This window comes from Dendrobates tinctorius, unplaced genomic scaffold, assembly GCF_039654945.1.
Source record: "Dendrobates tinctorius isolate UK_male_01 unplaced genomic scaffold, ASM3965494v1 ptg000022l, whole genome shotgun sequence".
Taxonomy (NCBI): domain Eukaryota; kingdom Metazoa; phylum Chordata; class Amphibia; order Anura; family Dendrobatidae; genus Dendrobates; species Dendrobates tinctorius.
Window position 1 is genome coordinate 83,570,291 of NW_027361690.1, and position 22,992 is coordinate 83,593,282.

Consider the following 22,992-nt stretch of genomic DNA (forward strand, 5'->3'; position numbering starts at 1 on the left):
ACATTTCTACATCGCTAGGAATTTTTTGGCATCAAAAATGCAATTTTTTTAATTAGCTTTTGTCTGTATTTTTGTACAGCAATGAATACTTTTTGGAGCTAAATATATTTGAAAAAGGGGGGAAAAAAGTTTTGTGGTGTAATTTCCTTGTTCTAACAAAAAAATACCAGCCCTCAGCTGCCCCAGAAATGGCACTTCATATTTGACGAGCCAATTCTGGCACTTAGCCCAGGCCCTGGTAATGAGATTATGGGTTGGTGTCAGGAGCTGTCACTGACACCAAGCCCTAGGTTTAGTAATGAAGAGGTGTCAGCCAGACACCCTCATTACTAAACCCATAAGTAAAGAGATTCAATTTTTTTTATTTTACCAAGGGTAACAGGAGAAATTGGACTGCAAAAGTTATTGTGCAGTTTGTCCTGAGTACGCTGATACCTGATATGTGGGGGGAACCACTGTTTCGGCGCATGGCAGAGCTCAGAAGGGAAGGAGCGCCATTTGACTTTTTCAATGCAAAATTGGCTGGAATTCAGATCGGACGCCATGTCACGTTTGGAGAGCACCTGATGTTCCTAAACAGTGGAAACCCCCCAACAAGTGACCCCATTTTGGAAACTAGACCCCCCCCAAGGAACTTGTCTAGATATGTGGTGAGAACTCTGAACCCACAAGGGCTTCACAGAAGTTTATAACGTACAGCCGTACAATTAAAAAATCATATTTTTTCCACAAAAATGATCTTTTCACCCCCAATTTTTATTTTTGCAAGGGTAACAGGACCCTAAAAGTTATTGTGCAATTTGTCCTGAGTACGCTGATACCCCATATGTGGGTATAAACGACTATTTGGGCGCATGGCAGAGCTCGGAAGGGAAGCAGCGCCATTTGACGTTTTTGGCTGGAATTGAGATTGGATACCATGTCGCGTTTGGAAAGCCCCTGATGTACCAAAACAGTGAAAACCCCCCACAAGTGACCCTATTTTGGAAACTAGACCCCCCAAGGAACTTATCTAGATATGTGGTGAGCACTTTGAACCCCCAGTGCTTCACTGAAGTTTATAACGCCCGGGCGTGAAAATAAAAAAATCTTATTTTTTCCACAAACCTGATCATTTAGTCCCCAATTTTTTTATTTTCCCAAGGGTAACATGAGAAATTGGACCCCAAAAGTTGTTGTCCAATTTGTCTTGAGTACGCTAATACCTCATATGTGGGAGAAAACTACTGTATGGGTACACGTCGGGGCTCGGAAGGGAAGTAGTGACGTTTTGGAATGCAGACTTTGATGGAATGGTCTGCGGGTGTCATGTGCGTTTGGAGAGCCCCTGATGTACCTAAACTATTGAAACTCCCCACAAGTGATCCCATTTTGGAAACTAGACCCCCCACGGAACTTATCTAGATGTGTGGTGAGCACTTTGAACCCCCAAGTGCTTCACAGAAGTTTATAATGCCCGGGCGTGAAAATAAAAAAATCATTTTTTTCCACAAAAATGATATTTTTGCCCCCAATTTTTTATTTTCCCAAGGGTAACAGGAGAAATTGGACCCCAGTCCTGAGTAGGCTGATACCCCATATGTGGGGGTAAAACACTGTTTGGGCGCATGGCAGAGCTTGGAAGGGAAGGAGCGCCGTTTGACTTTTTAAACGCAGAATTGGCTGGAATTGAGATCAGACGCCATGTTGCGTTTGGAGAGCACCTTATGTGCCCAAACAGTGGAAACCCCCCAATTCTAACTCCAACCCTAACCCCAACACACCCCTAACCCTAATCTCAGCCCTATCCCTAGCCCTAACCCTAATGGGAAAATGGAAATAAATACATTTTCTGTTAATTTTATTATTTTTCCCTAACTAAGGGGGTGATAATGGGGTATTTGATTTACTATTTATAGCGGATTTTTATTTTTGGCAGCAGTCATACGCTAAAAGACGCTTTTTATTGTAAAAATAGTTTTTGCATCACCACATATTGAGAGCTATAATTTTTCCATATTTTGACCCACCGAGTCATGTGAGGTCTTATTTTTTGCTGGACGAGTTGACGTTTTTATTGGTATCATTTTCAGGCATGTGACATTTTTTGATCGCTTTTTATTGCGATTTTTGGGACGCAGAATGAACAAAAACCAGCGTTTCATGAATTTCTTTTGGGGGGGGGGGGTGCGTTTACACCGTTCCGCCTGCGGTAAAATTGATAAAGCAGTTTTATTCTTTGGGTCAGTACAGTTACAGCGATACCTCATTTAGGTTTTTTTATGTTTTGGCGCTTTTATGCAATGAAAACAATTTTATATAAAAAAAAAATTATTTTTGCATCGCTTTATTGTGCGAGCTATAACTTTTTTATTTTTTTGCTGATGATGCTGTATGGCTGCTCGTTTTTTGTGGGACAAGATGACGTTTTCAGCGGTACCATGGATATTTATGTGCGTCTTTTTGATCGCACGTTATTGCACTTTTTGTTTGGCGGTATGATGATAAATTATTTTTTGCTTAGTTTTTTATTTTTTAAGGGGTTCGCTAAAGGGGTTAACTAGTGGGACAGTTTTATAGGGCGGATCGTTACGGACGCGGCAATACCAAATATGTGTACTTTTATTTTTTTTTTTATTTTTTTTATTTCCAAAAAATGAATTTATTAGGGAATATTTTTCTATAATTTATTTAGCGATTTTTTTTTTGAATTATTTTTATTATTTTTTTTTTTTTTTCAAACTTTATTACATTGTCCCAGGGGGGAAATAGCTGTCATGTGAGGAAGCCAGCTCCCTGGAGGCCCCCGAAGGTCCCCGTCGCCATATTGGATTCGGGGACCTGCAGGGATGGAGCCCCCCGCAGCAGCGCTGCACATTGCGCTGCTGTGGGTGACTCAGGGAAGCACGGAGGGAGCCCCCTCCCTGCTGATGCTTCCCTTTAACCCCCGGTACACCGCGATCGTGTTTGATCGCGGTGTGCAAGGGGTTAACGTGTCGGGGGCGGTCTGTAACCGCCCCTTACACATTGTGCCGGGTGTCAGCTGTGATAATCAGCTGACACCCGGCCGCGATCAGCGGCGCTCACCACGTGGGCGCCGCTGATCGCTGTGACGTACTATCCCGTCCCTGGGAATTAAGTCCCAGGGCACATGGACGGGATAGTACGTCACATGACAGAAAGGGGTTAATCTATGAGTCACAGCTCATCTGCGATTTTTGTTAGGACTGAGAAAAATATTGCAACGTGCTGCAATTGTCCTCGTATATCAAATGAGACTCGTCACTGCAAGTCTATGGGTGCAAGAAAAAAATCGCATGGCAGCACTCTGACCATGGGAGTTTCATCCGATTTTTACACACCGATGTCCTTGAAAACCTGACATTTCATTTGCTGCATTCGTAAAATCACAGTGTGACCCATCAGAGTAGATATATACACATAGAATAGATAGATATAAAGATGTCAGTCAGATATATAATTAGTACAGTGTGTGTGTGAAGCTTACTGTACATGCATGTAATTAATGATTATTTTTCTGAAAAAAAAATGGCGTGTGCTCCTGCATAATTTTCATAACCAGCGGAGGGACAGCAGACGACTGGGGGCTGATGTTTATAGCATGGGAAGATGGTACTGCTCATGAAGCTTCCCTTTTCTGGTTATTACAATGGGGGACTCCACCAAAAATGGTAATAATAACCTGCAAAGGCTAAACTAGGGGTTGATATTAATAGGCTAGGATGGGGCCATAGATATTGACCACGTCCCAGACTTAAAACATAAGCTGTCACCCACACCAGAAATGACGCATCCATAAGATCCTCCAATTCTGGCATTTAGCCTCGCTCTTCCCACTTGCCCACAGCTGATGTGACTGCTATACAAATGACCTGAATCGTCGTGACAAGTAGGGTGATAATTGGGGGGGTTGATATTACCTTTGTATTGTCAGATGACATCAAGCTCAGAGGTTAGTAATGGAGAGGCTTCTATAACCCCAAAGTGATATTATAAAAACATACCAAGAAAAAAGTTCTTTATTCGTAATAATGACACAGACTCCTTTTTTTAATCAAAATTAAACCATACTCACATCACCCAATCCACTAAAGCCAATGTCCCCTGTAAATGAATTAAAATAATCAACAATATTCCTCACCAGTCCGAAGTGAAGAGATAATCCATAATGTCCCACGACGATCCTGATTTTGAGAGCAGTCATTGATGTCGCTGCTCTCAAGGATAGCAGACTCATAATGACACATGAGCGTGTAATTACTCCTGCAGTATATGGCGCTGAAGTGAAAAAATTCACAGGAGTTTATCAGCTGATGAATCCCGGTTATCTCACTTACGGCACCTCTGCTGCGTGGAAACTTTCTCATGCAGCGGTGCTGTAAGTGAGGTCACCAGGGCTCTTCAGCTGCTGAACTCTAGTGAACTTTCTCACCACACTACAGAAGCGATTATGCGCTCCTGTCAGTGTGTCGCCGGCCGTGGGGTAGAGCTGTCTCATCAGCTGATGTGACTGCTCTACCAGTGATCTAAATCGTCGTGGAACATGATGGATTACGGCAGATTGGTGATGGACATCGGGGATAAGGCGTTAAAGTGAGTATATGGTGTGGTGTTTTTTTATTATTTTTTTCTTTTTACCTTGAGCACAGGCGCCAGCTGATGACTATACCCATCAGCCGCCACCTGCTCCTGCTGTAATCAATGACAACAGACGTCAGCTGATGGGAGTAGTAGTCTCTGATCAGTTGATGCCGGTGACCTGCCGTAAGCTTTTTACTGCGGTTCACAGTCACATCTGCAGGGTCACGCTGACATCTGACAACATCACCCTACAACTCTTTGACCAGTGGGAACGGTCTTACCAGTGGTTACAATACCACCGATCAGATTCGCTGCACCAGTGTTTCTTGCGCTGTCAAACAGATGACGGCGTGGTAAACACGTCAGTAAAAGCGCAAGCAAAAACTCTGCAAATTCACAAACCTTTTATACCTGCGTTTTTGTTGCATATTTGACGACTCAATTGAAGTCAATGGGTGAAAAACATGGCAAAAACACGAAGAATTGACATGCTGCAAATTTAAAAGCGGCACAAGTCCGGAAAAGAAAATTGCTAATCATGTGCACAGCACTTAAGGATTCTCATTGACTTTGCTGCCCTAAATATTCCCTAGCATTTTTGGGCCAATTCTGCTGCAAAAACGCACAGTGTGCACACAGCCCTAGTTTCCACAATGAGTATTTTGTGAGGTTTTGATGTTGCATTATTTCAGCATTTTTAATCATGTGCGGATTATGTGTATTTTTAGACCGTTTCTGGCATGGGAATGCAACAAAAGTGCATATGTGTTTGGGTTTTTTTTAACCTGTTTTTTCCTCATCTCATTCAAGCCTATGGGGAAAATCTGCAAATAAAACTCATTTCTGCAAGAGAAACCAAAAAGTAGCCCAATACTCTTGAGATTTAGAGAAATCTCATACAATTTACTGGAACATAAAGACGCTGTATTTTCTGCATATGGTAATATACATACTCATCGTGGGTGCTTGTTCTTAAAGTTGCACACAACTGGCCAGACTGGCACCTCTATGTTGATATCTGTTTGTAGATTGTCCAGGGCAATATGCCATGCAGGTTGTAGCATGAATATATCTGAATGATCCATCATATACCCAGTTTTAGCACAATTTATTGTACTTTTTTTTTCTTCTTTGACAGAGCTCCCCCTTAGTATTTGCCGGCCTGGCAGACAGCCTGATCTGCGTATTTCCAGTATCTGGTGGCATTCCCAGCTCCGATTGCTCATACATCTGTTCTCGCACAGCCAATCGTACCATGTTCAAAATAGGAGATGAAGATCCCAGACAGAATCCCTACCCAGTAGTGGCCATGGAGGTCTCCAATGGAGGATCTGAGGTCTGGTACAGCAACGGGCCTGGTATCCTGATAGTGAATTGCACATCGTTGGAAATCACTAAACGGCTTGAACCTTACGCTGCTCCATCATCTGTAATATCCATGGTGTCCAGTTCAGACTGCAATGGAGAGGAGACAGTTTGGTGCTTGGACAACAGGACAAACACATTAGTTATGTACCATGCTGCTAGTTACCAGTTCTGTGCCCGATACTTCTGTGGTGATGGCAGTCCTTTAAGAGATATGTTCACAGTAAAGGCGAATTCTGAGCTAGCCCCCATCGCCTTACCAGGGGAGAATCTTGACAGTCAATGCCAGACAAATACAGGTATCCTCTATAGCCAGGATAGGGGGACACAGCTCATCAGCCACCAGGACTCTCTAACAGACTATTGCTCAATATCATCAGTCTCATCTTCCTCCGTACCTCAAGGAGCAGCAAAGTCTTCCTCCAGCCTTCCCAGTACACCGGTCAGCTACAATAGTGTCTTGTTCTCCACCGACAGTGAGGAATCCGAGCTGGCTCGTGAACAAAGACCCCGAATGCCTAGTGAGAGCTGGGGAAGCAAAGCTCCTCCATCCGAAGAGGAGAAACTACGCTTCCAGGCCGTGCGGATCCTTGCCGTTAAAGACTTGCTTTGGATCCCAAGGTGAGGTGGCATACTGCAGTGTAATTACTGTATAACAGATAGATCAAGGGTAGTGCAAAGGAAAAGTGGAGCAGTTCGCTTTCTCCATCAGAATAAAGCTCTAATTTTTCAGAGAAATTATTGAAAATGAAAGCCTGATTTCTTACTATGGGCTGCTTTCCTCTCCATAGAATTTCACAGAAATTATGATTTGGGGTATATTTACAAAGCAGTATTAATAGTCAGTGACTAGAGGTAAGCAAATTGATTTAAGCTGCCCTGGTTCAGTTTCCAGTCTGGTCTCTCTTGGCAGTCAGTCTTCTGCACTTCCTCTGGCATCCTTGGCCCAACATTCTGGTTCGGTCTTCTTACTAGACCGCAAGTCATCGTATGAATCCTATTGACCAAGCCTCATATACCATTATGATGCCACAGGGCTTGGTAAGCACCAGAGGCACCAAGGTTACCGGACTGAATATGTCAAGTGCAAAAGTAAAGACAGGGTGCCATGGAGGATTAGACTGGACACTAAACTAGAGGAGGGTGAATCAAATTGCTCATATTGATCAGTCAATTTAATGCAACTATTCACACGAGTTTTTTCACTGACCCCTGTGTCCATTCTATTAAACTCAATAAATGCCGCATTCTGATCTTCCATTGTGGATCCCAGTCTTCCATACAGATAATGCCTACTTTCATCTAAAACAGGGGTGGGCAATTAATTTTCCCGAGGGACCACATGAGAGATCGTGACTGTGGAGGGCTGAACCAACAGGCCGACATTAATTCTACTCAATATTAATATCGATATATTATAATTGTATTATTGCTAAGTATATTACTATTAATTGTATCACTTAATATTGAGCAGAATTAAGTATGCTGACATCCCCCTATATATCTTTTGATCCAGAGTACAGCCCCTTCTGTGTATCGTATGAGTCCCCCCCACAGTAAGAGCTCCACACCTTCCTCCCCCGTATGCGTCATGAGGTCCACACCAGCCACCCCCATATGTAGCATGAGCCCCATACAGCCTCCCTATATACACTGCATGAACCCCACACAGCCTTCCTATATACACTGCACGAGGCCCACGCAGCCTCCCTATATATACTGCATGAGCCCCACGCAGCCTCCCTATATACACTGCACGAGGCCCACGCAGCCTCCCTATATACACTGCACGAGGCCCACGCAGCCTCACTATATAAACTGCACGAGGCCCACGCAGCCTCCCTATATACACTGCACGAGGCCCACGCAGCCTCCCTATATACAGTGCACTAGGCCCACGCAGCCTCCCTATATACACTGCACGAGGCCCACGCAGCCTCCCTATATATACTGCATGACGCCCACGCAGCCTCCCTATATACAGTGCACGAGGCCCACGCAGCCTCCCTATATACAGTGCACGAGGCCCACGCAGCCTCACTATATACAGTGCACGAGGCCCACGCAGCCTCACTATATAAACTGCACGAGGCCCACGCAGCCTCCCTATATACACTGCACAAGGCCCACGCAGCCTCCCTATATACACTGCACTAGGCCCACACAGCCTCCCTATATACACTGCACGAGGCCCACACAGCCTCCCTATATAGAGTGCACGAGGCCCACGCAGCCTCCCTATATACACTGCATGATGCCCACGCAGCCTCCCTATATACACTGCATGATGCCCACGCAGCCTCCCTATATACACTGCACGAGGCCCACGCAGCCTCCCTATATACACTGCACGAGGCCCACGCAGCCTCCCTATATACAGTGCACGAGGCCCACGCAGCCTCCCTATATACAGTGCACGAGGCCCACGCAGCCTCCCTATATACAGTGCGCAGCCTCCCTATATACAGTGCACGAGGCCCACGCAGCCTCCCTATATACAGTGCACGAGGCCCACGCAGCCTCCCTATATACAGTGCACGAGGCCCACGCAGCCTCCCTATATACAGTGCACGAGGCCCACGCAGCCTCCCTATATAGAGTGCACGAGGCCCACGCAGCCTCCCTATATAGAGTGCACGAGGCCCACGCAGCCTCCCTATATAGAGTGCACGAGGCCCACGCAGCCTCCCTATATAGAGTGCACGAGGCCCACGCAGCCTCCCTATATAGAGTGCACGAGGCCCACGCAGCCTCCCTATATAGAGTGCACGAGGCCCACGCAGCCTCCCTATATAGAGTGCACGAGGCCCACGCAGCCTCCCTATATAGAGTGCACGAGGCCCACGCAGCCTCCCTATATAGAGTGCACGAGGCCCACGCAGCCTCCCTATATAGAGTGCACGAGGCCCACGCAGCCTCCCTATATAGAGTGCACGAGGCCCACGCAGCCTCCCTATATACAGTGCACGAGGCCCACGCAGCCTCCCTATATACAGTGCACGAGGCCCACGCAGCCTCCCTATACACAGTGCACGAGGCCCACGCAGCCTCCCTATATAGAGTGCACGAGGCCCACGCAGCCTCCCTATATACACTGCACGAGGCCCACGCAGCCTCCCTATATACAGTGCACGAGGCCCACGCAGCCTCCCTATATACAGTGCACGAGGCCCACGCAGCCTCCCTATATACAGTGCACGAGGCCCACGCAGCCTCCCTATATACAGTGCACGAGGCCCACGCAGCCTCCCTATATAGAGTGCACGAGGCCCACGCAGCCTCCCTATATAGAGTGCACGAGGCCCACGCAGCCTCCCTATATAGAGTGCACGAGGCCCACGCAGCCTCCCTATATAGAGTGCACGAGGCCCACGCAGCCTCCCTATATACACTGCACGAGGCCCACGCAGCCTCCCTATATACAGTGCACGAGGCCCACGCAGCCTCCCTATATACACTGCATGACGCTCACACGGCCTCCCCTTGTGCAGCATGTCACCCCAATAGCCAGCAGAACGTCACCCCCATATGTAGCACCATGTGCAGCACGTCACTACCCCATATGCAGCACCATGTCACCTTCATAGCTTTCCCATACCCACCCAAACATCCCATACACATGAAAAAAACACATACTCACCTCAGTCCTGTTCTGTGGCGCTTTGCTTCTCTCCCCGCCTTCGGTCCGCTGACTCTCCACAGTACACAGCTGACACGATGAAATGACGTCATCGCGTCAGCTGTTTCACATGCTGATTGGTGGAGGAAGTGGCCGGAGGCTCCTCCTCCACCAATGCACTCAGTGCCTAAGGAGATAACGGAGACAGCAAGCAGGCGGGCACGGTGCGGACTGTGGGCCTCTGGTTTCCAGCCCCATGGCTGTATCGGTCCACGGGCCGGACTGAGACAGCCAGAGGGCCGGATGTGGCCCGCGGGCTGCACTTTGCCAGGGTCTGATGTAAGATAATCTATGGAGGCAGATTTTCATGGAGATCTATGTCCGGCATGTAGGTCTCAGCAGTTCATTTGCATATTAAGAAAAAAGTGGCTATCTGTAGAATAAGGTATCATTTTATTCAAGTTTCTATAACCTGCAAACCCATGTAGACTGCTTAGGAGGCTTAATCCTTCTGACAGACTCCCTTTAAATATTCATAAATAGTTGCAATTACATTGCATAGTAAGTAATCCAGAGCTGCATTAACTATTTTGTGAGCTTCAGAGATGAAATCTCCCTGCTGGAGCAGTATATGGGAAATGTCGCCTTTATACCAGGCTGTCAGTAGTCTGATGTGGGAAAAACTGATTCTCTGCACGATAGGGATTCAGCCAAGATACGGTCATTGTGTCTGATGCCGACTGTTTCCAGTTACTCAGCAATACCGTGATTTTTGCTCTGGGATATAATACAGGTTGTCAAGGAATTGAACTTGCATTTTAAAAAATTTTTTTAACCCGGTGACAAGCTTACCACAGACTTTGTTAGCGATCCCAACTATTTCACTGTTAACACACAGTAATTTAGTAAAATCTCCAGCTAATAGCATTGTCTGTCAATCACTCCTTGCCGCGTGTTATACATGTCTAATCCAATAATTTTAGAATTAGGCTAATACTAGATTATAGAATTTTCAGGATTAGAGATGTTCTGGAATTGAGTAAGTTTCAAGTAAAATGCACTGCCAGCTTAAAAAATATTTCAACATGGGAGCAAGCCATCATAATTGGCCCAAAACATGTCCTAGTGCTTGGATTAATACGTTATAGTGGCATGAAAAAGTTTAGTGGTCAATATTACTGTTAATGTGAACAGTTAAGCAAGTTGAAGGTGAAATGATCTCTAAAAGGGTTAAAGATGAAACAATTTCTTTTGTATAGGCATTTTTTTTTATTTTAAAAATTACAAAATGGAAAATGGGCGTATGCAAAAGTTTGGGCACCCTTCGAGATTTGTGTGCTCTGATAACTTTGACCAAAGTTTCTAACCTTAATTAGCCTGTTAGGGTTATGACTTGTTCACCATCATCGTTAGGAAAGGCCAGGTAATGCAAATTGCAAATTTACCCATCTTCATAAAAACCCAGCCTCTTCTAACCTTGTGCCAAAAAACAACAGTCATGAATTCTTATAAGCAGCTGCTTAACACTCTGAAAATGAAAATGGTGGAGGCCCACAAAGCAGGAGAAGGCTATAAGAAGATAGAGTTTTCAAGTTGCTGTTTCCTCAGTTCGAAATGTAATTAAGAAATGGCAATTAACAGGAACAGTGGAAGTCAAGATAAGGTCTGTAAGAGCAAGCAACATTTCAGTTCGAGCTTCTGGTAGGATTGCTAGAGAAGTAAATTTGAGTTCATGCTTGACTGCAAATGACCTTCAGAAAGATTTAGCAGACTCTGGAGATGTGTTGCATTGTTCTACCGCTCAGAGACACCTGCACAAACATGGCCGTCATGGAAGAGTCATCAGAAGAAAACCCCTCCTGCGTCCTCACCATCAAATTCAGAGTCAGACGTATGCAAAACATCATTTAAACAAGCCCTATGCATTTTTGAAACAAGTCCTGTGGACCAATGAGGTTACAATACAACTCCTTGGCCACAATGATCAAAGATATGTGTGGAGAAAAGAATCTTGCCGACCGTTAAGTATGATTATATATATATATATACACTCACTGGCCACTTTATTAGGTACACCTGTCCAACTGTGTGTTAAGACTTAATTTCTAATCAGCCAATCACATGGCGGCAACTCAGTGCATTTAGGCATGTAGACATGGTCAAGACAATCTCCTGCAGTTCAAACCGAGCATCAGTATGGGGAAGAAAGGTGATTTGAGTGCCTTTGAACGTGGCAAGATTGTTGGTGCCAGAAGGGCTGGTCTGAGTATTTCAGAAACTGCTGATCTACTGGGATTTTCACGCACAACCATCTCTAGGGTTTACAGAGAATGGTCCGAAAAAGAAAAAAAATCCAGTGAGCGGCAGTTCTGTGGCCGGAAATGCCTTGTTGATGCCAGAGGTCAGAGGAGAATGGGCATACTGGTTCGAGCTGATAGAAAGGCAACAGTGACTCAAATTGCCACCCGTTACAACCAAGGTAGGCAGAAGAGCATCTCTGAACGCACAGTGCGTCGAACTTTGAGGCAGATGGGCTACAGCAGCAGAAGACCACACTGGGTACCACTCCTCTCCGCTAAGAACAGGCATCTGATGGCTACTTTCAGCAGGATAATGCGCCATGTCATAAAGCTTGAATCATCTCAGATTGGTTTCTTGAACATGACAATGAGTTCACTGTACTCAAATGGCCTCCTCAGTCACCAGATCTCAATCCAATAGAGCATCTTTGGGATGTGGTGGAACGGGAGATTCGCATCAGGGATGTGCAGCCGACAAATCTGCGCCAACTGTGTGATGCCATCATGTCAATATGGTCCAAAATCTCTGAGGAATGCTTCCAGCACCTTGTTGAATCTCTGCCATGAAGAATTGAGGCAGTTCTGAAGGCAAAAGGGGGTCCAACCCGTTACTAGCATGGTGTACCTAATAAAGTGGCCAGTGAGTGTATATATATATATATATATATATATATTTATTTTTTTTTCTGCCTAAAATACAAAGGAAATGTAATCTCTAACTTTTACATTCCACTGTGTATGTATGTAAGTGTCACATTGTGATGGTCTGAAGTAAGGAAGAGGAGCTTCAAACTGTCCCTGGAGCTGGGACCCGAACTATCCTTGTCCCAGGGGTACTCTTAAAGGGAATCCGTCACCCCTTTTTTGAGATATCATATAATGATATCATTCAATTGTGTGTCACGTAAGGATTCTCTTAGCACTTTTGCTTCCCCCTGACCCCACACCTTTCATGCATAAATACCTTTTTTATATCGGCTCATCAGCCCCGATGGGCGGGGCTTATTCAACTGCCCCCCCCCCCCCCCGTCTTGCTCTACGCATTTCTTCTTGTGTAGAGTAAGACAGGGGGGGGGGCAGTAGTGTAGATTAAGGTGGTCTTACACTAGTGAATTTGAACAGCCAGAAAAAGCCAATTAAGATAAATTTTATCAATTTTTTTGTCACAATTTAATGACTCCAAACGAGCGTAACTATTATTATATTATTAGAATTTTTTGTCCGTTGTCGTAAGCTGTAGCTGATCAGTAGTTCATGCTAAGCAACATATCTGAATCTCATCAGTGGAATCCCAGAAGCGGCTGCAGATTGTGGCAAAGATCTATTTTTTTATTATTATTCTAGCGCCATTTATTTCATGGCGCTTTACAGGTGAGGAGGGGTATTCATAATAAAATCAAGTACAGTAGTCTTTAACAATAGAAGTCACGACTGGTACAGGAGGAGAGAGGACCTTGCCTGTGAGGGCTCACAATCTACAAAGGATGGGCGAGGACCCAGTAGGTGAGGGGAGAACTGGTTGTGCAGCAGTATAGTGGAGCAACAATTACTGTAGGTTATAGGCTTGTCGGAAGAGGTGGGTCTTTAGGTTCCTTTTGAAGGTTTCCATGGTAGGCGAGAGTCTGATATGTTGTGATAGAGAGTTCCAGAGTAGGGGAGATACACAGAAGAAATCTTGTATCCGATTGTGGGATGAGGAGATAAGAGGGGAGTAGAGAAGGAGATCTTTTGCGGATCGGTGGTTGCGTGCAGGTAAGTACCGGGAGACTATTTCTCACTTTGTCCAATTTGAAGGTTTGTCCACAATGTCAATTTTAAATGACAAAGTCTGACCATCAATGGAAAGTCATTCAGGAACCATCCATTTGAAATTTTCGATATTTGGCCAGCTTTAGATGTTGGCGTCACTAGCACACTTCTGCACCTAGATTTGCTTGGCTGTGTTTTATTTTTGTATCCTATGATAAATATAATAACCAGGTTTTGTATGGTCACTCCTTATAACAGCAAGGTATTGACCTGCCAAAATTTTCCATATTCACAATGGCATCAATTCTTTTATTCAGTCTGATGGAATCTAAATTACGCATTCGTATACCCAGACGCACACTTACACCAGCAAATCCACCCAACATAAACATAAAATCCTATAACGTGGTCGTGACACATCTTGACCCATATGACTAATCTAAACCACAGACCAACAATATCCCAAAAAGAGCGATAAAGGACGGGAAACCTTATGATGTAGTCCAGTTGCCATGTATGGTCATAATTTTGAGTCTAGCACAGGAGATTGCAGATTCAGTGGGTGTCTCATCCTCCTGTGGCTCAAGAGTACTATACGTTGGTAGAAAAAAATTCAAGAGCTTCATGATTGCAACCATTTTTGGGCATTCACAAATGTAGATTGAGCAAAATAACAAACTGTTTATGGAAAGTCTATGATCAGTCCTGGATTTATAAATCAGAAGCCTGAAAGCATTACTTGTCTGGCGCCTCAGATTCGACTCCCATCACTTGGGTGCAAATTTTCTGCCTCTTTAGATTCTTCTCCCTCACTTAGGCACGGATATTTTGCCACCTTACATTCTGCTTCCATCATGAAGACATTGATTTTCTGCCACCTTATCCTCAGTTCTTGTCACAGAGGTACATATTTTCTGCCCCTTCACCAAGGCATGGGTTGTCTGCCACCTTATACTTGGCCCATAGAATAGGTTACATCTCAAGTCATGTTGCTTAGATAATTGAAATGCAAGTGCAAACAAATTGATTACCTTTTACTCTTAGTCCTATTATGCTTGCATGTAAATCCAGTCCTGTCTACTACATCTTACATTTATAGCACTAAAATATCACCAGAATGGCCTCTCTTAAAGGGAATCTGTCAGCAGGTTTTTGCTACCTCATCTGAGAGCAGCATGACGGAGACAAAAAGAAGCTGAATCTAACGATGAATCTCTTAGATTACTGGGTGCAGCCGTTCTCACACAATCAGAGATTTTAGATTTAGCATGAAGCAGAGCTGAGAAAGCTAACCCTGCCCACACCAGGCTCTGTGTGTACAATGTCTATAGACAGTGAGCTACCTATCACAGTAGGGGAGTGTCTAGGACCAGGGCTCACACACCAGCTAGATACAGAAATGATAAGCTCCTGGTGCTAAAACAATCATTGGGGGCTTGATAAGAGAGACATGGCTGAAATTTGTGTTTAACCCCTATCTCCTGCGGTCTTCAGATTACATAGCAAAAACCTGCTGACAGATTCCCTATACATATGAACCTGTCTCTCTATAGTGATGGAAATAAGAGCTTTTTTGTAATGATGTGTTATACAGTCATGGCCAAAAGTTTTGAGAATGACACAAATATTATATTTTCACATGATCTGCTGGCCTCTGGTTTTTATGTGTGTTTGTCAGATGTTTTTATCGCATACAGAAATATAATTGCAATCATATTATGAGTAGCAAAAGGTTATATTGACAGTTAGAATGAGTTAATGCAGCAAGTCAATATTTGCAGTGTTGACCCTTCTTCTTCAGGACCTCAGCAATTCTCCCTGGCATGCTCTCAATCAACTTCTGGATCAAATCCTGACTGATAGCAGTCCATTCTTGCAAAATCAATGCTTTTATTTTGTTTGAATTTGAAGGTTTTTGTTTGTCCACCCGTCTCTTGATGATTGACCACAAGTTCTCAATGGGATTAAGATCTGGGGAGTTTCCAGGCCATAGTCCCAAAATCTCTATGTTTTGTTCCCTGAGCCATTTAGTTATCACCTTTGCTTTATGGCAAGGTGCTCCATCATGTTGAAAAAGGCATTGTTGATCGCCAAACTGCTCTTGGACGGTTGGGAGAAGTTGCTCTTGGAGGACATTCTGGTACCATTCTTTATTCATGGCTGTGTTTTTAGGCAAGACTGAGAGAGAGCCCATTCCCTTGGCTGAGAAGCAACCCCACACATGAATGGTTTCAGGATGCTTGACAGTTGACATGAGACAAGACTGATGGTAGCGCTCACCTGGTCTTCTCCGAATAAGCCGTTTTCCAGATGTCCAAAACAATCGAAAAGGGGATTCATCAGAGAAAATGACTTTACCCCAGTCCTCAGCAGTCCACTCCCTGTACCTCTTGCAGAATATCAGTCTGTCCATGATATTTTTCCTGGAGAGAAGTGGCTTCTTTGCTGCCCTCCTTGAGACCAGGCCTTGCTCCAAGAGTCTCCGCCTCACAGTGCGTGCAGATGCACTCACACCTGCCTGCTGCCATTCCTGAGCAAGCTCTGCACTGCTGGTAGCCCGATCCCGCAGCTGAAACACTTTTAAGAGACGGTCCTGGCGCTTGCTGGTCTTTCTTGGGCGCCCTGGAGCCTTTTTGGCAACAAGGGAACCTCTCTCCTTGAAGTTCTTGATGATGCGATAGATTGTTGACTGAGGTGCAATCTTTCTAGCTGTGATACTCTTCCCTGTTAGGCCATTTTTGTGCAGTGCAATGATGACTGCACGTGTTTCTTTAGAGATAACCATGGTTAACAGAAGAGAAACGATGCCAAGCACCAGCCTCCTTTTAAAGTGTCCAGTGGTGTCATTCTTACTTAATCATGACAGATTGATCTCCAGCCCTGTCCTCATCAACACCCACACCTGTGTTAATGGAGCAATCACTGAAACGATGTTAGCTGGTCCTTTTAAGGCAGGGCTGCAATGATGTTGAAATGTGTTTTGGGGGATAAAGTTCATTTTCTAGGCAAATATTGACTTTGCAAGTAATTGCTGTTAAGCTGATCACTCTTTATAACATTCTGGAGTATATGCAAAATGCCATTAGAAAAAATGAAGCAGTAGACTTTGTAAAAATTAATATTTGTGTCATTCTCAAAACTTTTGGCCATGACTGTATATACAGTAGTTTTGAGAATTACTACAAGTTTATCTCTGCATTCTTTCAGACTTGGTGGCGACATTATCATTATAGGACTGGAGAAGGAGTGTGGTGGACAGAGAGGCCGCGTCATCGCAGTATTACAATCTGGAGAACTTACAAAAGATGGGTACGTTTCTTATCATGTATGCAGAAAATGAGCCCATGGTTTACATCCTGTTGTGTTTTTTGTAAACTACTTTTTCCTGTTGCATAAAAATTCCATCTTGGCAGGGCAGTCATCTCATTGTCTCAGGCAGGATTACGATGAAGGATTTAAAAAGAAAAAATCTATGCGATGTATTCCAATTTAGAGAAAAGTAATAACTTGCATGCAAAACCGCATCCTGACGCTCGATCTGGGGGTCAGCTTTTATCCTTATAGTTTTCTTTGCATTTCATTTTTAACTTGAAAGGGTAACATGATAAACAGAGTTTAATGGCTAAACCTTCAATAATGAAGATCCAGTTAATTTCGAACTTTTGATATCAGATTGATTTTAATAATTATAACAATCAGACATGACGGATGGTCTAGTATTAAGCCCCCGTTACACACTGCGATATCGCTAGCAGTATCGCTGTAAAGTCACCGATTTTGTGACGTTATAGCGATATCGCGATATCGCTACATGTGATACTTACCTACGACCCGCTCCCCCGCTGGTTATCGCTGATCGCGCGAGAACGTCCAGGACTGTTTCTCGTCGTCAGCTTCCTGCGGCGCTTCCTGCTGTGACGACGAGCGACGCGTGGAGCCGGGCGGGAGGACGCAGGATCGCCTCGTCTGACAGGTAAGTAGCGATCCCCGTCCCCAGCGATGTCACTGGTGAGACCTGCCTGTGTGGCAGCTCACTAGCGACCACCTAGCGATGTACCAGCGATCCTGACCGCGTCATATTGCTGGTCGGGATCGCTGGTGCATCGCTAGGTGTAACGGTACCCTTAGGGGCTAATTTTAAAATGTCACTTTTTTCTGACTTCCCCTTCAGGCATTTACAAAAGTAATCATGGTAGATAAGACAGCTAAGACTCAGAATCAAAACCTAGAGAATGCTCTAACTTGTAGGCTTCCAAAAAGATCAAGGCCATCATTCATCAAACAGTTTTTGGCAGAATTTTGTCATAAAATTGCTTGAAGTGTTACAACGTTTTTGCGCAACTCGGACTTTGTTCTTCAGTGTTGGCCAACTCCACCAAATTTTAGAGAAGTGAGCAGAGCATAGGCCGGAGAAGACGTGGCTGAGCGCAGCTAACAAATTTATCGCAACTCGCGCCACAAAAGTGGCCTAAATAATTATAGAAATGGCATACAGCAGCTCAATGATGCGCCAGACTCTTGAAGAATTTGGTGCATCTTGCTCGAGCTAACTCATCAAGAATGGGGTAGAAAACAAACAGGGGAAAAAAAAAACCTTAAAAAAATCTCCTTATTGGATATACATTAAAAACAGCACTTACGCCAAAACGCAAGAATAAGATAAAAAAAAGCCACATGGACTCAAAGGAATAATGGGTTTTGCAAAATCTGTCTGTTCCTACCTGTCCACGGAGGTTGGCACCCTATTGCAAACTATGTGGCTTCCATGCTCAACGATGGGAAACCCTATCGAGTCTTAACACTCGTAATTAGTGACCATAGACCTAGAAAGGTGTAGCCTTCAAACAACGGTCTATAGATTCAATTGCAGCAGGAAAGTAATACAAATCGATGCATGCAAACCGATTATACTCTAAGCAGAAAAAGATGTGGCAGTGTCCTAAATGTCACAGGGTACACCTAATAGTGAGACAGATTAGTCAGGCAACTGTATCATCAGGTGAGGCATTGCAAAATCCTATAAGGTTAATCAGTCCCAATCCATTGCTCAAAGCTCAATTACACACGCCGTTCTACTCCACTGGAATCCACAGGTGAGTGTTGCCAGCACCTCGACAACCTTCACAATCCCCTGATGAATCCTGAAAATTACAGGGGGAAGAGTGTCGGATAATGTCATATTAAGCTCAGTACCATTACACTATGTGGGAGTATTTTTCTGCTTTGATAGCTGGTTTATTTTATTATATGCTTTTATGGATATGATTCATTGTAATTGAGTACCATAATTTTCATGAGTCTGCCTTCCTTAAAGGGAATTTGGCACCACGTTTTAGCTGTCCCATCTGAGAGCAACATGATGTAGGGGCAGAGTCCCGTAAACCAACAATGTGTCATTTACTGCTATGCTTGCTGCAGTTTTGATTAAAAACTACTTTTCTCTGCTGCAGAGATACCAGTTATCAGACTGCTGAGCTGTGTGTAACCCTGCCCCCCACACCACTGATTGGTAGCTTTCTGTGTACACATTGCATAGGCAGAAAGCTGCCAATCAGTGGTGGAGGTGGGGGTTTACTAGTCCTCTAGTGATAATCTCCTGCTGATAAAACAGGGATTTTTTCAAAACGACAGCAAGCAGCCCATTAAGTGACACATCACTGGAATCAGGATTTCTGTCTCTATATTATGCTGCTCTTAGATTTGGTGGCAAAAACCTTTGTGGGTTATTCAACAAGGAATAGAATTGCTGAAGATTTACACAGATAAAATCTGCAATGGTAGCAGGCAAATAGATGAGATTTTTATAAAGTTCTCCCACATATGCTGCAGATTTTTTCCATGCAAAAATGTGTCAGCTGGTGGTTCTTCATGTTTGCATCGTGCTTGTTTTGTTGCAGATTTTTTTCCATGGATTTTTCAGTGTGGCTCTAGGATGAGTGTATCACATGCAGATTTTGGTAATCCATCTGTTGTTCTCTTCTCAGGGTCTGTGTGGAGGCCGCAGCTGTATCCAAGGACTCGGTGGTTTGTTGCCTGCAGAGTGATGCTCTCGGCTGGATCCTGTCTGTCTGGAGGGGATGGGGGGCTGCAGAGTTTGACATTTTCTATCATTCAGCTGATGAACTGAGGAGACTGGAGACCTGCATGAGGAAGAGGAGGTAGCAGACTCAAAAAATGCAAATCTCTTTTGCCCACAATCCTTGCGCCCCACTGCAGCTTCCCAGCGTTCATCAGGATATTTTCAATGAAGTCAGTGCATTGTGGAGAGAGGAAGTATGGTGACTATATGTCCTGTGGATTGTGGGGTATATGGACTCGTCCTGGCCCTGCTGGGAATGAAGCCGTTCACTCTGTGGCTGCAGATATTGGAGCATCCAAAGATTTCATCATCTCAACTATTTTTAGTGATAACACTAAAATGTCCTTTATACCGATCTGGACAAGAGACTCTTGTATCTCAGGTAGAAAGAAAAGCACTCGAATATTGGCTGACAGGTATAGTCTAATTATCAGGAGTTTTGGGACAATTTTCCTTTACTGCAATGGCCTTTACTAATGCTGTCTTGTAGCCTTAAGGCAGATCTGTTACCCGATTTCACAAAAGAACTTAGAACATCAATAAATAAGATCTTTAAGGCCTGATGAGGCTGGTGTACTTGCTTTGGAATTCCATGTCAGAAGGGCTTTATAATCCAACCCCTTGATTACATGCACACAGCGATTTTCAGATGCAGACGAAGCCGCCAAGTTTTCCGAGACAAAGCCATTTCAGGTGGAGCCCAGCAGTCGTTTTCCTGAAGCAAAACCAAAGAAATGACCTGGAACACATGTTGGTGTAAGGGCAGTGTGTAGGTGCACGTTCACAGAGACAAAACCGAAGATAAAAGTTTTCCTGAAGCAACATTGCTGCTGGTTTTGCAGTTGTCCTTGTGATCCGGCATCTTCTACTCTATATTGTGGAGTGTAGACTGCCGGCAGTTTCCGAACCCTGAAGCGGTTAAAAGAAGGGACATATAACGGAACATGTGCACAGCAATGTCGTTTTGGCATTGTTGTGCACTATGGTCATTTTATAGGACGCTTTTGGGTGCTAATTTCAAGGTGATTGTGGCCTAAATCCACTTGGAAAAAAAGTCATTGTGTGCACTTATCCTGATGTTAGGCAGCCAATCCATCAAAAAACAGGATCTAAAGGTGTTGTTGGTGCAAATTGATAAGTCTGCAGTAACTCTGTGTGACTGCAGACTTATGAATCCACCCAGCACATGCACTGGGCGAGCGGGGATTCGCTGGTTTCCAAGCCAGGCCCGGAGGGTATACATAAGTTCTACATCCCCAGGTCAGTGGGTGCGGCATCGCATCGTACACTTGTATCGAACGAGGCCGCATCCCGTCTAGTGCATGTGTATGGAGCGAGGTTACGCCCACTTGATGGGCTCTGCATACGTACCCTCCGGTCCCGTCTCAGAAACCGGCTAATCCCCGCAGTGCGTGCACAGGGGGAATTCATAAGTTTGCAGACTTAACGATTTGGACCAGACTACCCCTTTATCAGCCTATCTCTGTTTTCAAAGTTATTACACCAGTCTCATCAGGTCTAAGACTTCTTTGTAATAATGTATGCATTAAATCTAGTGATAGATCTGCTTTGAAGACGGTAATTTATTTTTTGCACTAGCTGAGCTGGATTGCAAGTCTGTACAGCGGAGAGACTGGATTTGTGTGTAAATGTACTGCATGTATATTACAGCACATTGCCTTATTTTGTGCAATATAGTGACATCACCCCAAGAAACGTGAGCAGCGCTCACTCCGTCCTCGTCATGAGTGGGAGACCTGCAGCTCCTGGTGACGATAACGCTGCACTTTCGTCACGGAGGTCAGCGGGATCCCAGGTGGCGCAATGTGCGGCTGTATGCAGCTGTTCCTCCTAGTTTTCTCTCATCTTGTGGGAGACGGTAACACTTGGACCAGGGCCATGTTTGTGCACTAAACTTCTGGTGCAGAGCAATTCCATCCAGGTGGATATGACCGCAGCACGTAGGATATTCCCGGAGCCTCGCTACCACTTACCCTAGTACATCATGCACCATTGTTTCTTTTATGGACAGGATGTTTTGTAACTACATTAAACCTTTTTGTATAAATATTAATGTATATTAAAAAAAAAGATATATGGCAGCCATGTGTTGTTTTTAGTTAAGAAACATCACTGATTCGATACTTGTCTGTTACAGCAAAAGATAAAACTTCTGTTTTTAAAGAGGAGCGGTCACTTCATGGCTATCTTACCCAAAATTACTACATCGGGGAGACCATCATTTCACTTTGTAATCTCTCATCTTTCCGATTTATATTTTTAGGGGTGTTTTTTACTTTACTGGTTTTTCCTGTATTTCTGAATGAAAGTTGTTGGTTGTGACAAATACTGTAAAATTAGGTCTCAAAAAGCGAGAAAGAAATGATCTCGCAGGTAACTAGCTTATATGACAATGACAATTTAATTAGCCTTGCAACATGACACAAGATGAATGGCCAGCCAGAAATGCATCTGCAGATGACCTGTTTCACGGTGTTTGCTCCTCATCAGTGTAGAGCAGATTGGCTGAGTCTGACGCCCAGGAGGCTTCATGGCCTCTTCATGAGCATTAATACGTCCTCCACGTTTTCTCAAGGGTGTCTCCCTCAGACAGCCAAACTCTGCTGTACACTTGGCTCGTAAAAGGGTCAAACATTGACCTACAGGATAGCCGCCCCTTCTAAATGGTACTTGCAGGGTAGCAGAGAAAAAAGTAATTTACATGCTAATTCAGAAACTTTATAAATGTGCTCAAAACTGAAATTAATGTGGATGTTTGCTCTAGATCCAGCTCCCAATGGGAAGGTGTGATTTTGATAAAAATGTGTGCAGAGTGCAGGATACCGCTGAACTCAAACTCTCAGACATGGTTTGAAAGGTCCAATACCTATAATGCCCTTGATAAATATCTGCCATTAACCCAAACCACTTTTGTAATTTGCTTTATTATAAAATTCCCTACAATTCTCCCTTTTTATTCTAATCCTTGTGGGGTTTTTTTTATTGCTATGACATTTTGTTTGAGCGGATTCTCAAGCAGAACATCAGAGGAGGATGGCCCTGCAGTCACTTCTCTGCAGCTTTTATCATCCCCTTGCCCACAAAACAGGATGTCGTCAGTGGGTAGCGATGTGGTCACTAACTACAGCTATTGTCATCACTGTTCCCTGATGGAGTGAAGGAGAAGTGACCGCAGCTTAAGTGACCGCCCCAAATTTTCTGCAACGTCCACTGTCCTCTTTGATCGCTGCAACCAAAGTCCCTGCTCCTGTCCTCTCTGCCTCTTTTGCTGAAATGAG

The 22,992-nt window shown here is 44.3% G+C and overlaps 1 protein-coding gene across 3 annotated transcripts in view; it reads left to right on the top strand.

Annotated features, from left to right (window-relative positions):
* The window catches only part of LRRK1 (leucine rich repeat kinase 1), a 147,578-nt gene extending 125,783 nt beyond the window's left edge, over positions 1-21,795 (top strand). For all 3 annotated transcript variants that reach the window (XM_073568825.1, XM_073568823.1, XM_073568824.1), the window contains 3 exons: positions 5,720-6,567; positions 16,822-16,923; positions 19,599-21,795. In XM_073568825.1, coding sequence (XP_073424926.1) covers positions 5,720-6,567; positions 16,822-16,923; positions 19,599-19,776 — 1,128 coding nt within the window. In that variant the 3' untranslated portion in view covers positions 19,777-21,795. The remainder of the gene's footprint in view (positions 1-5,719; positions 6,568-16,821; positions 16,924-19,598) is intronic.
* The last annotated feature ends 1,197 nt before the right edge of the window (positions 21,796-22,992 follow it).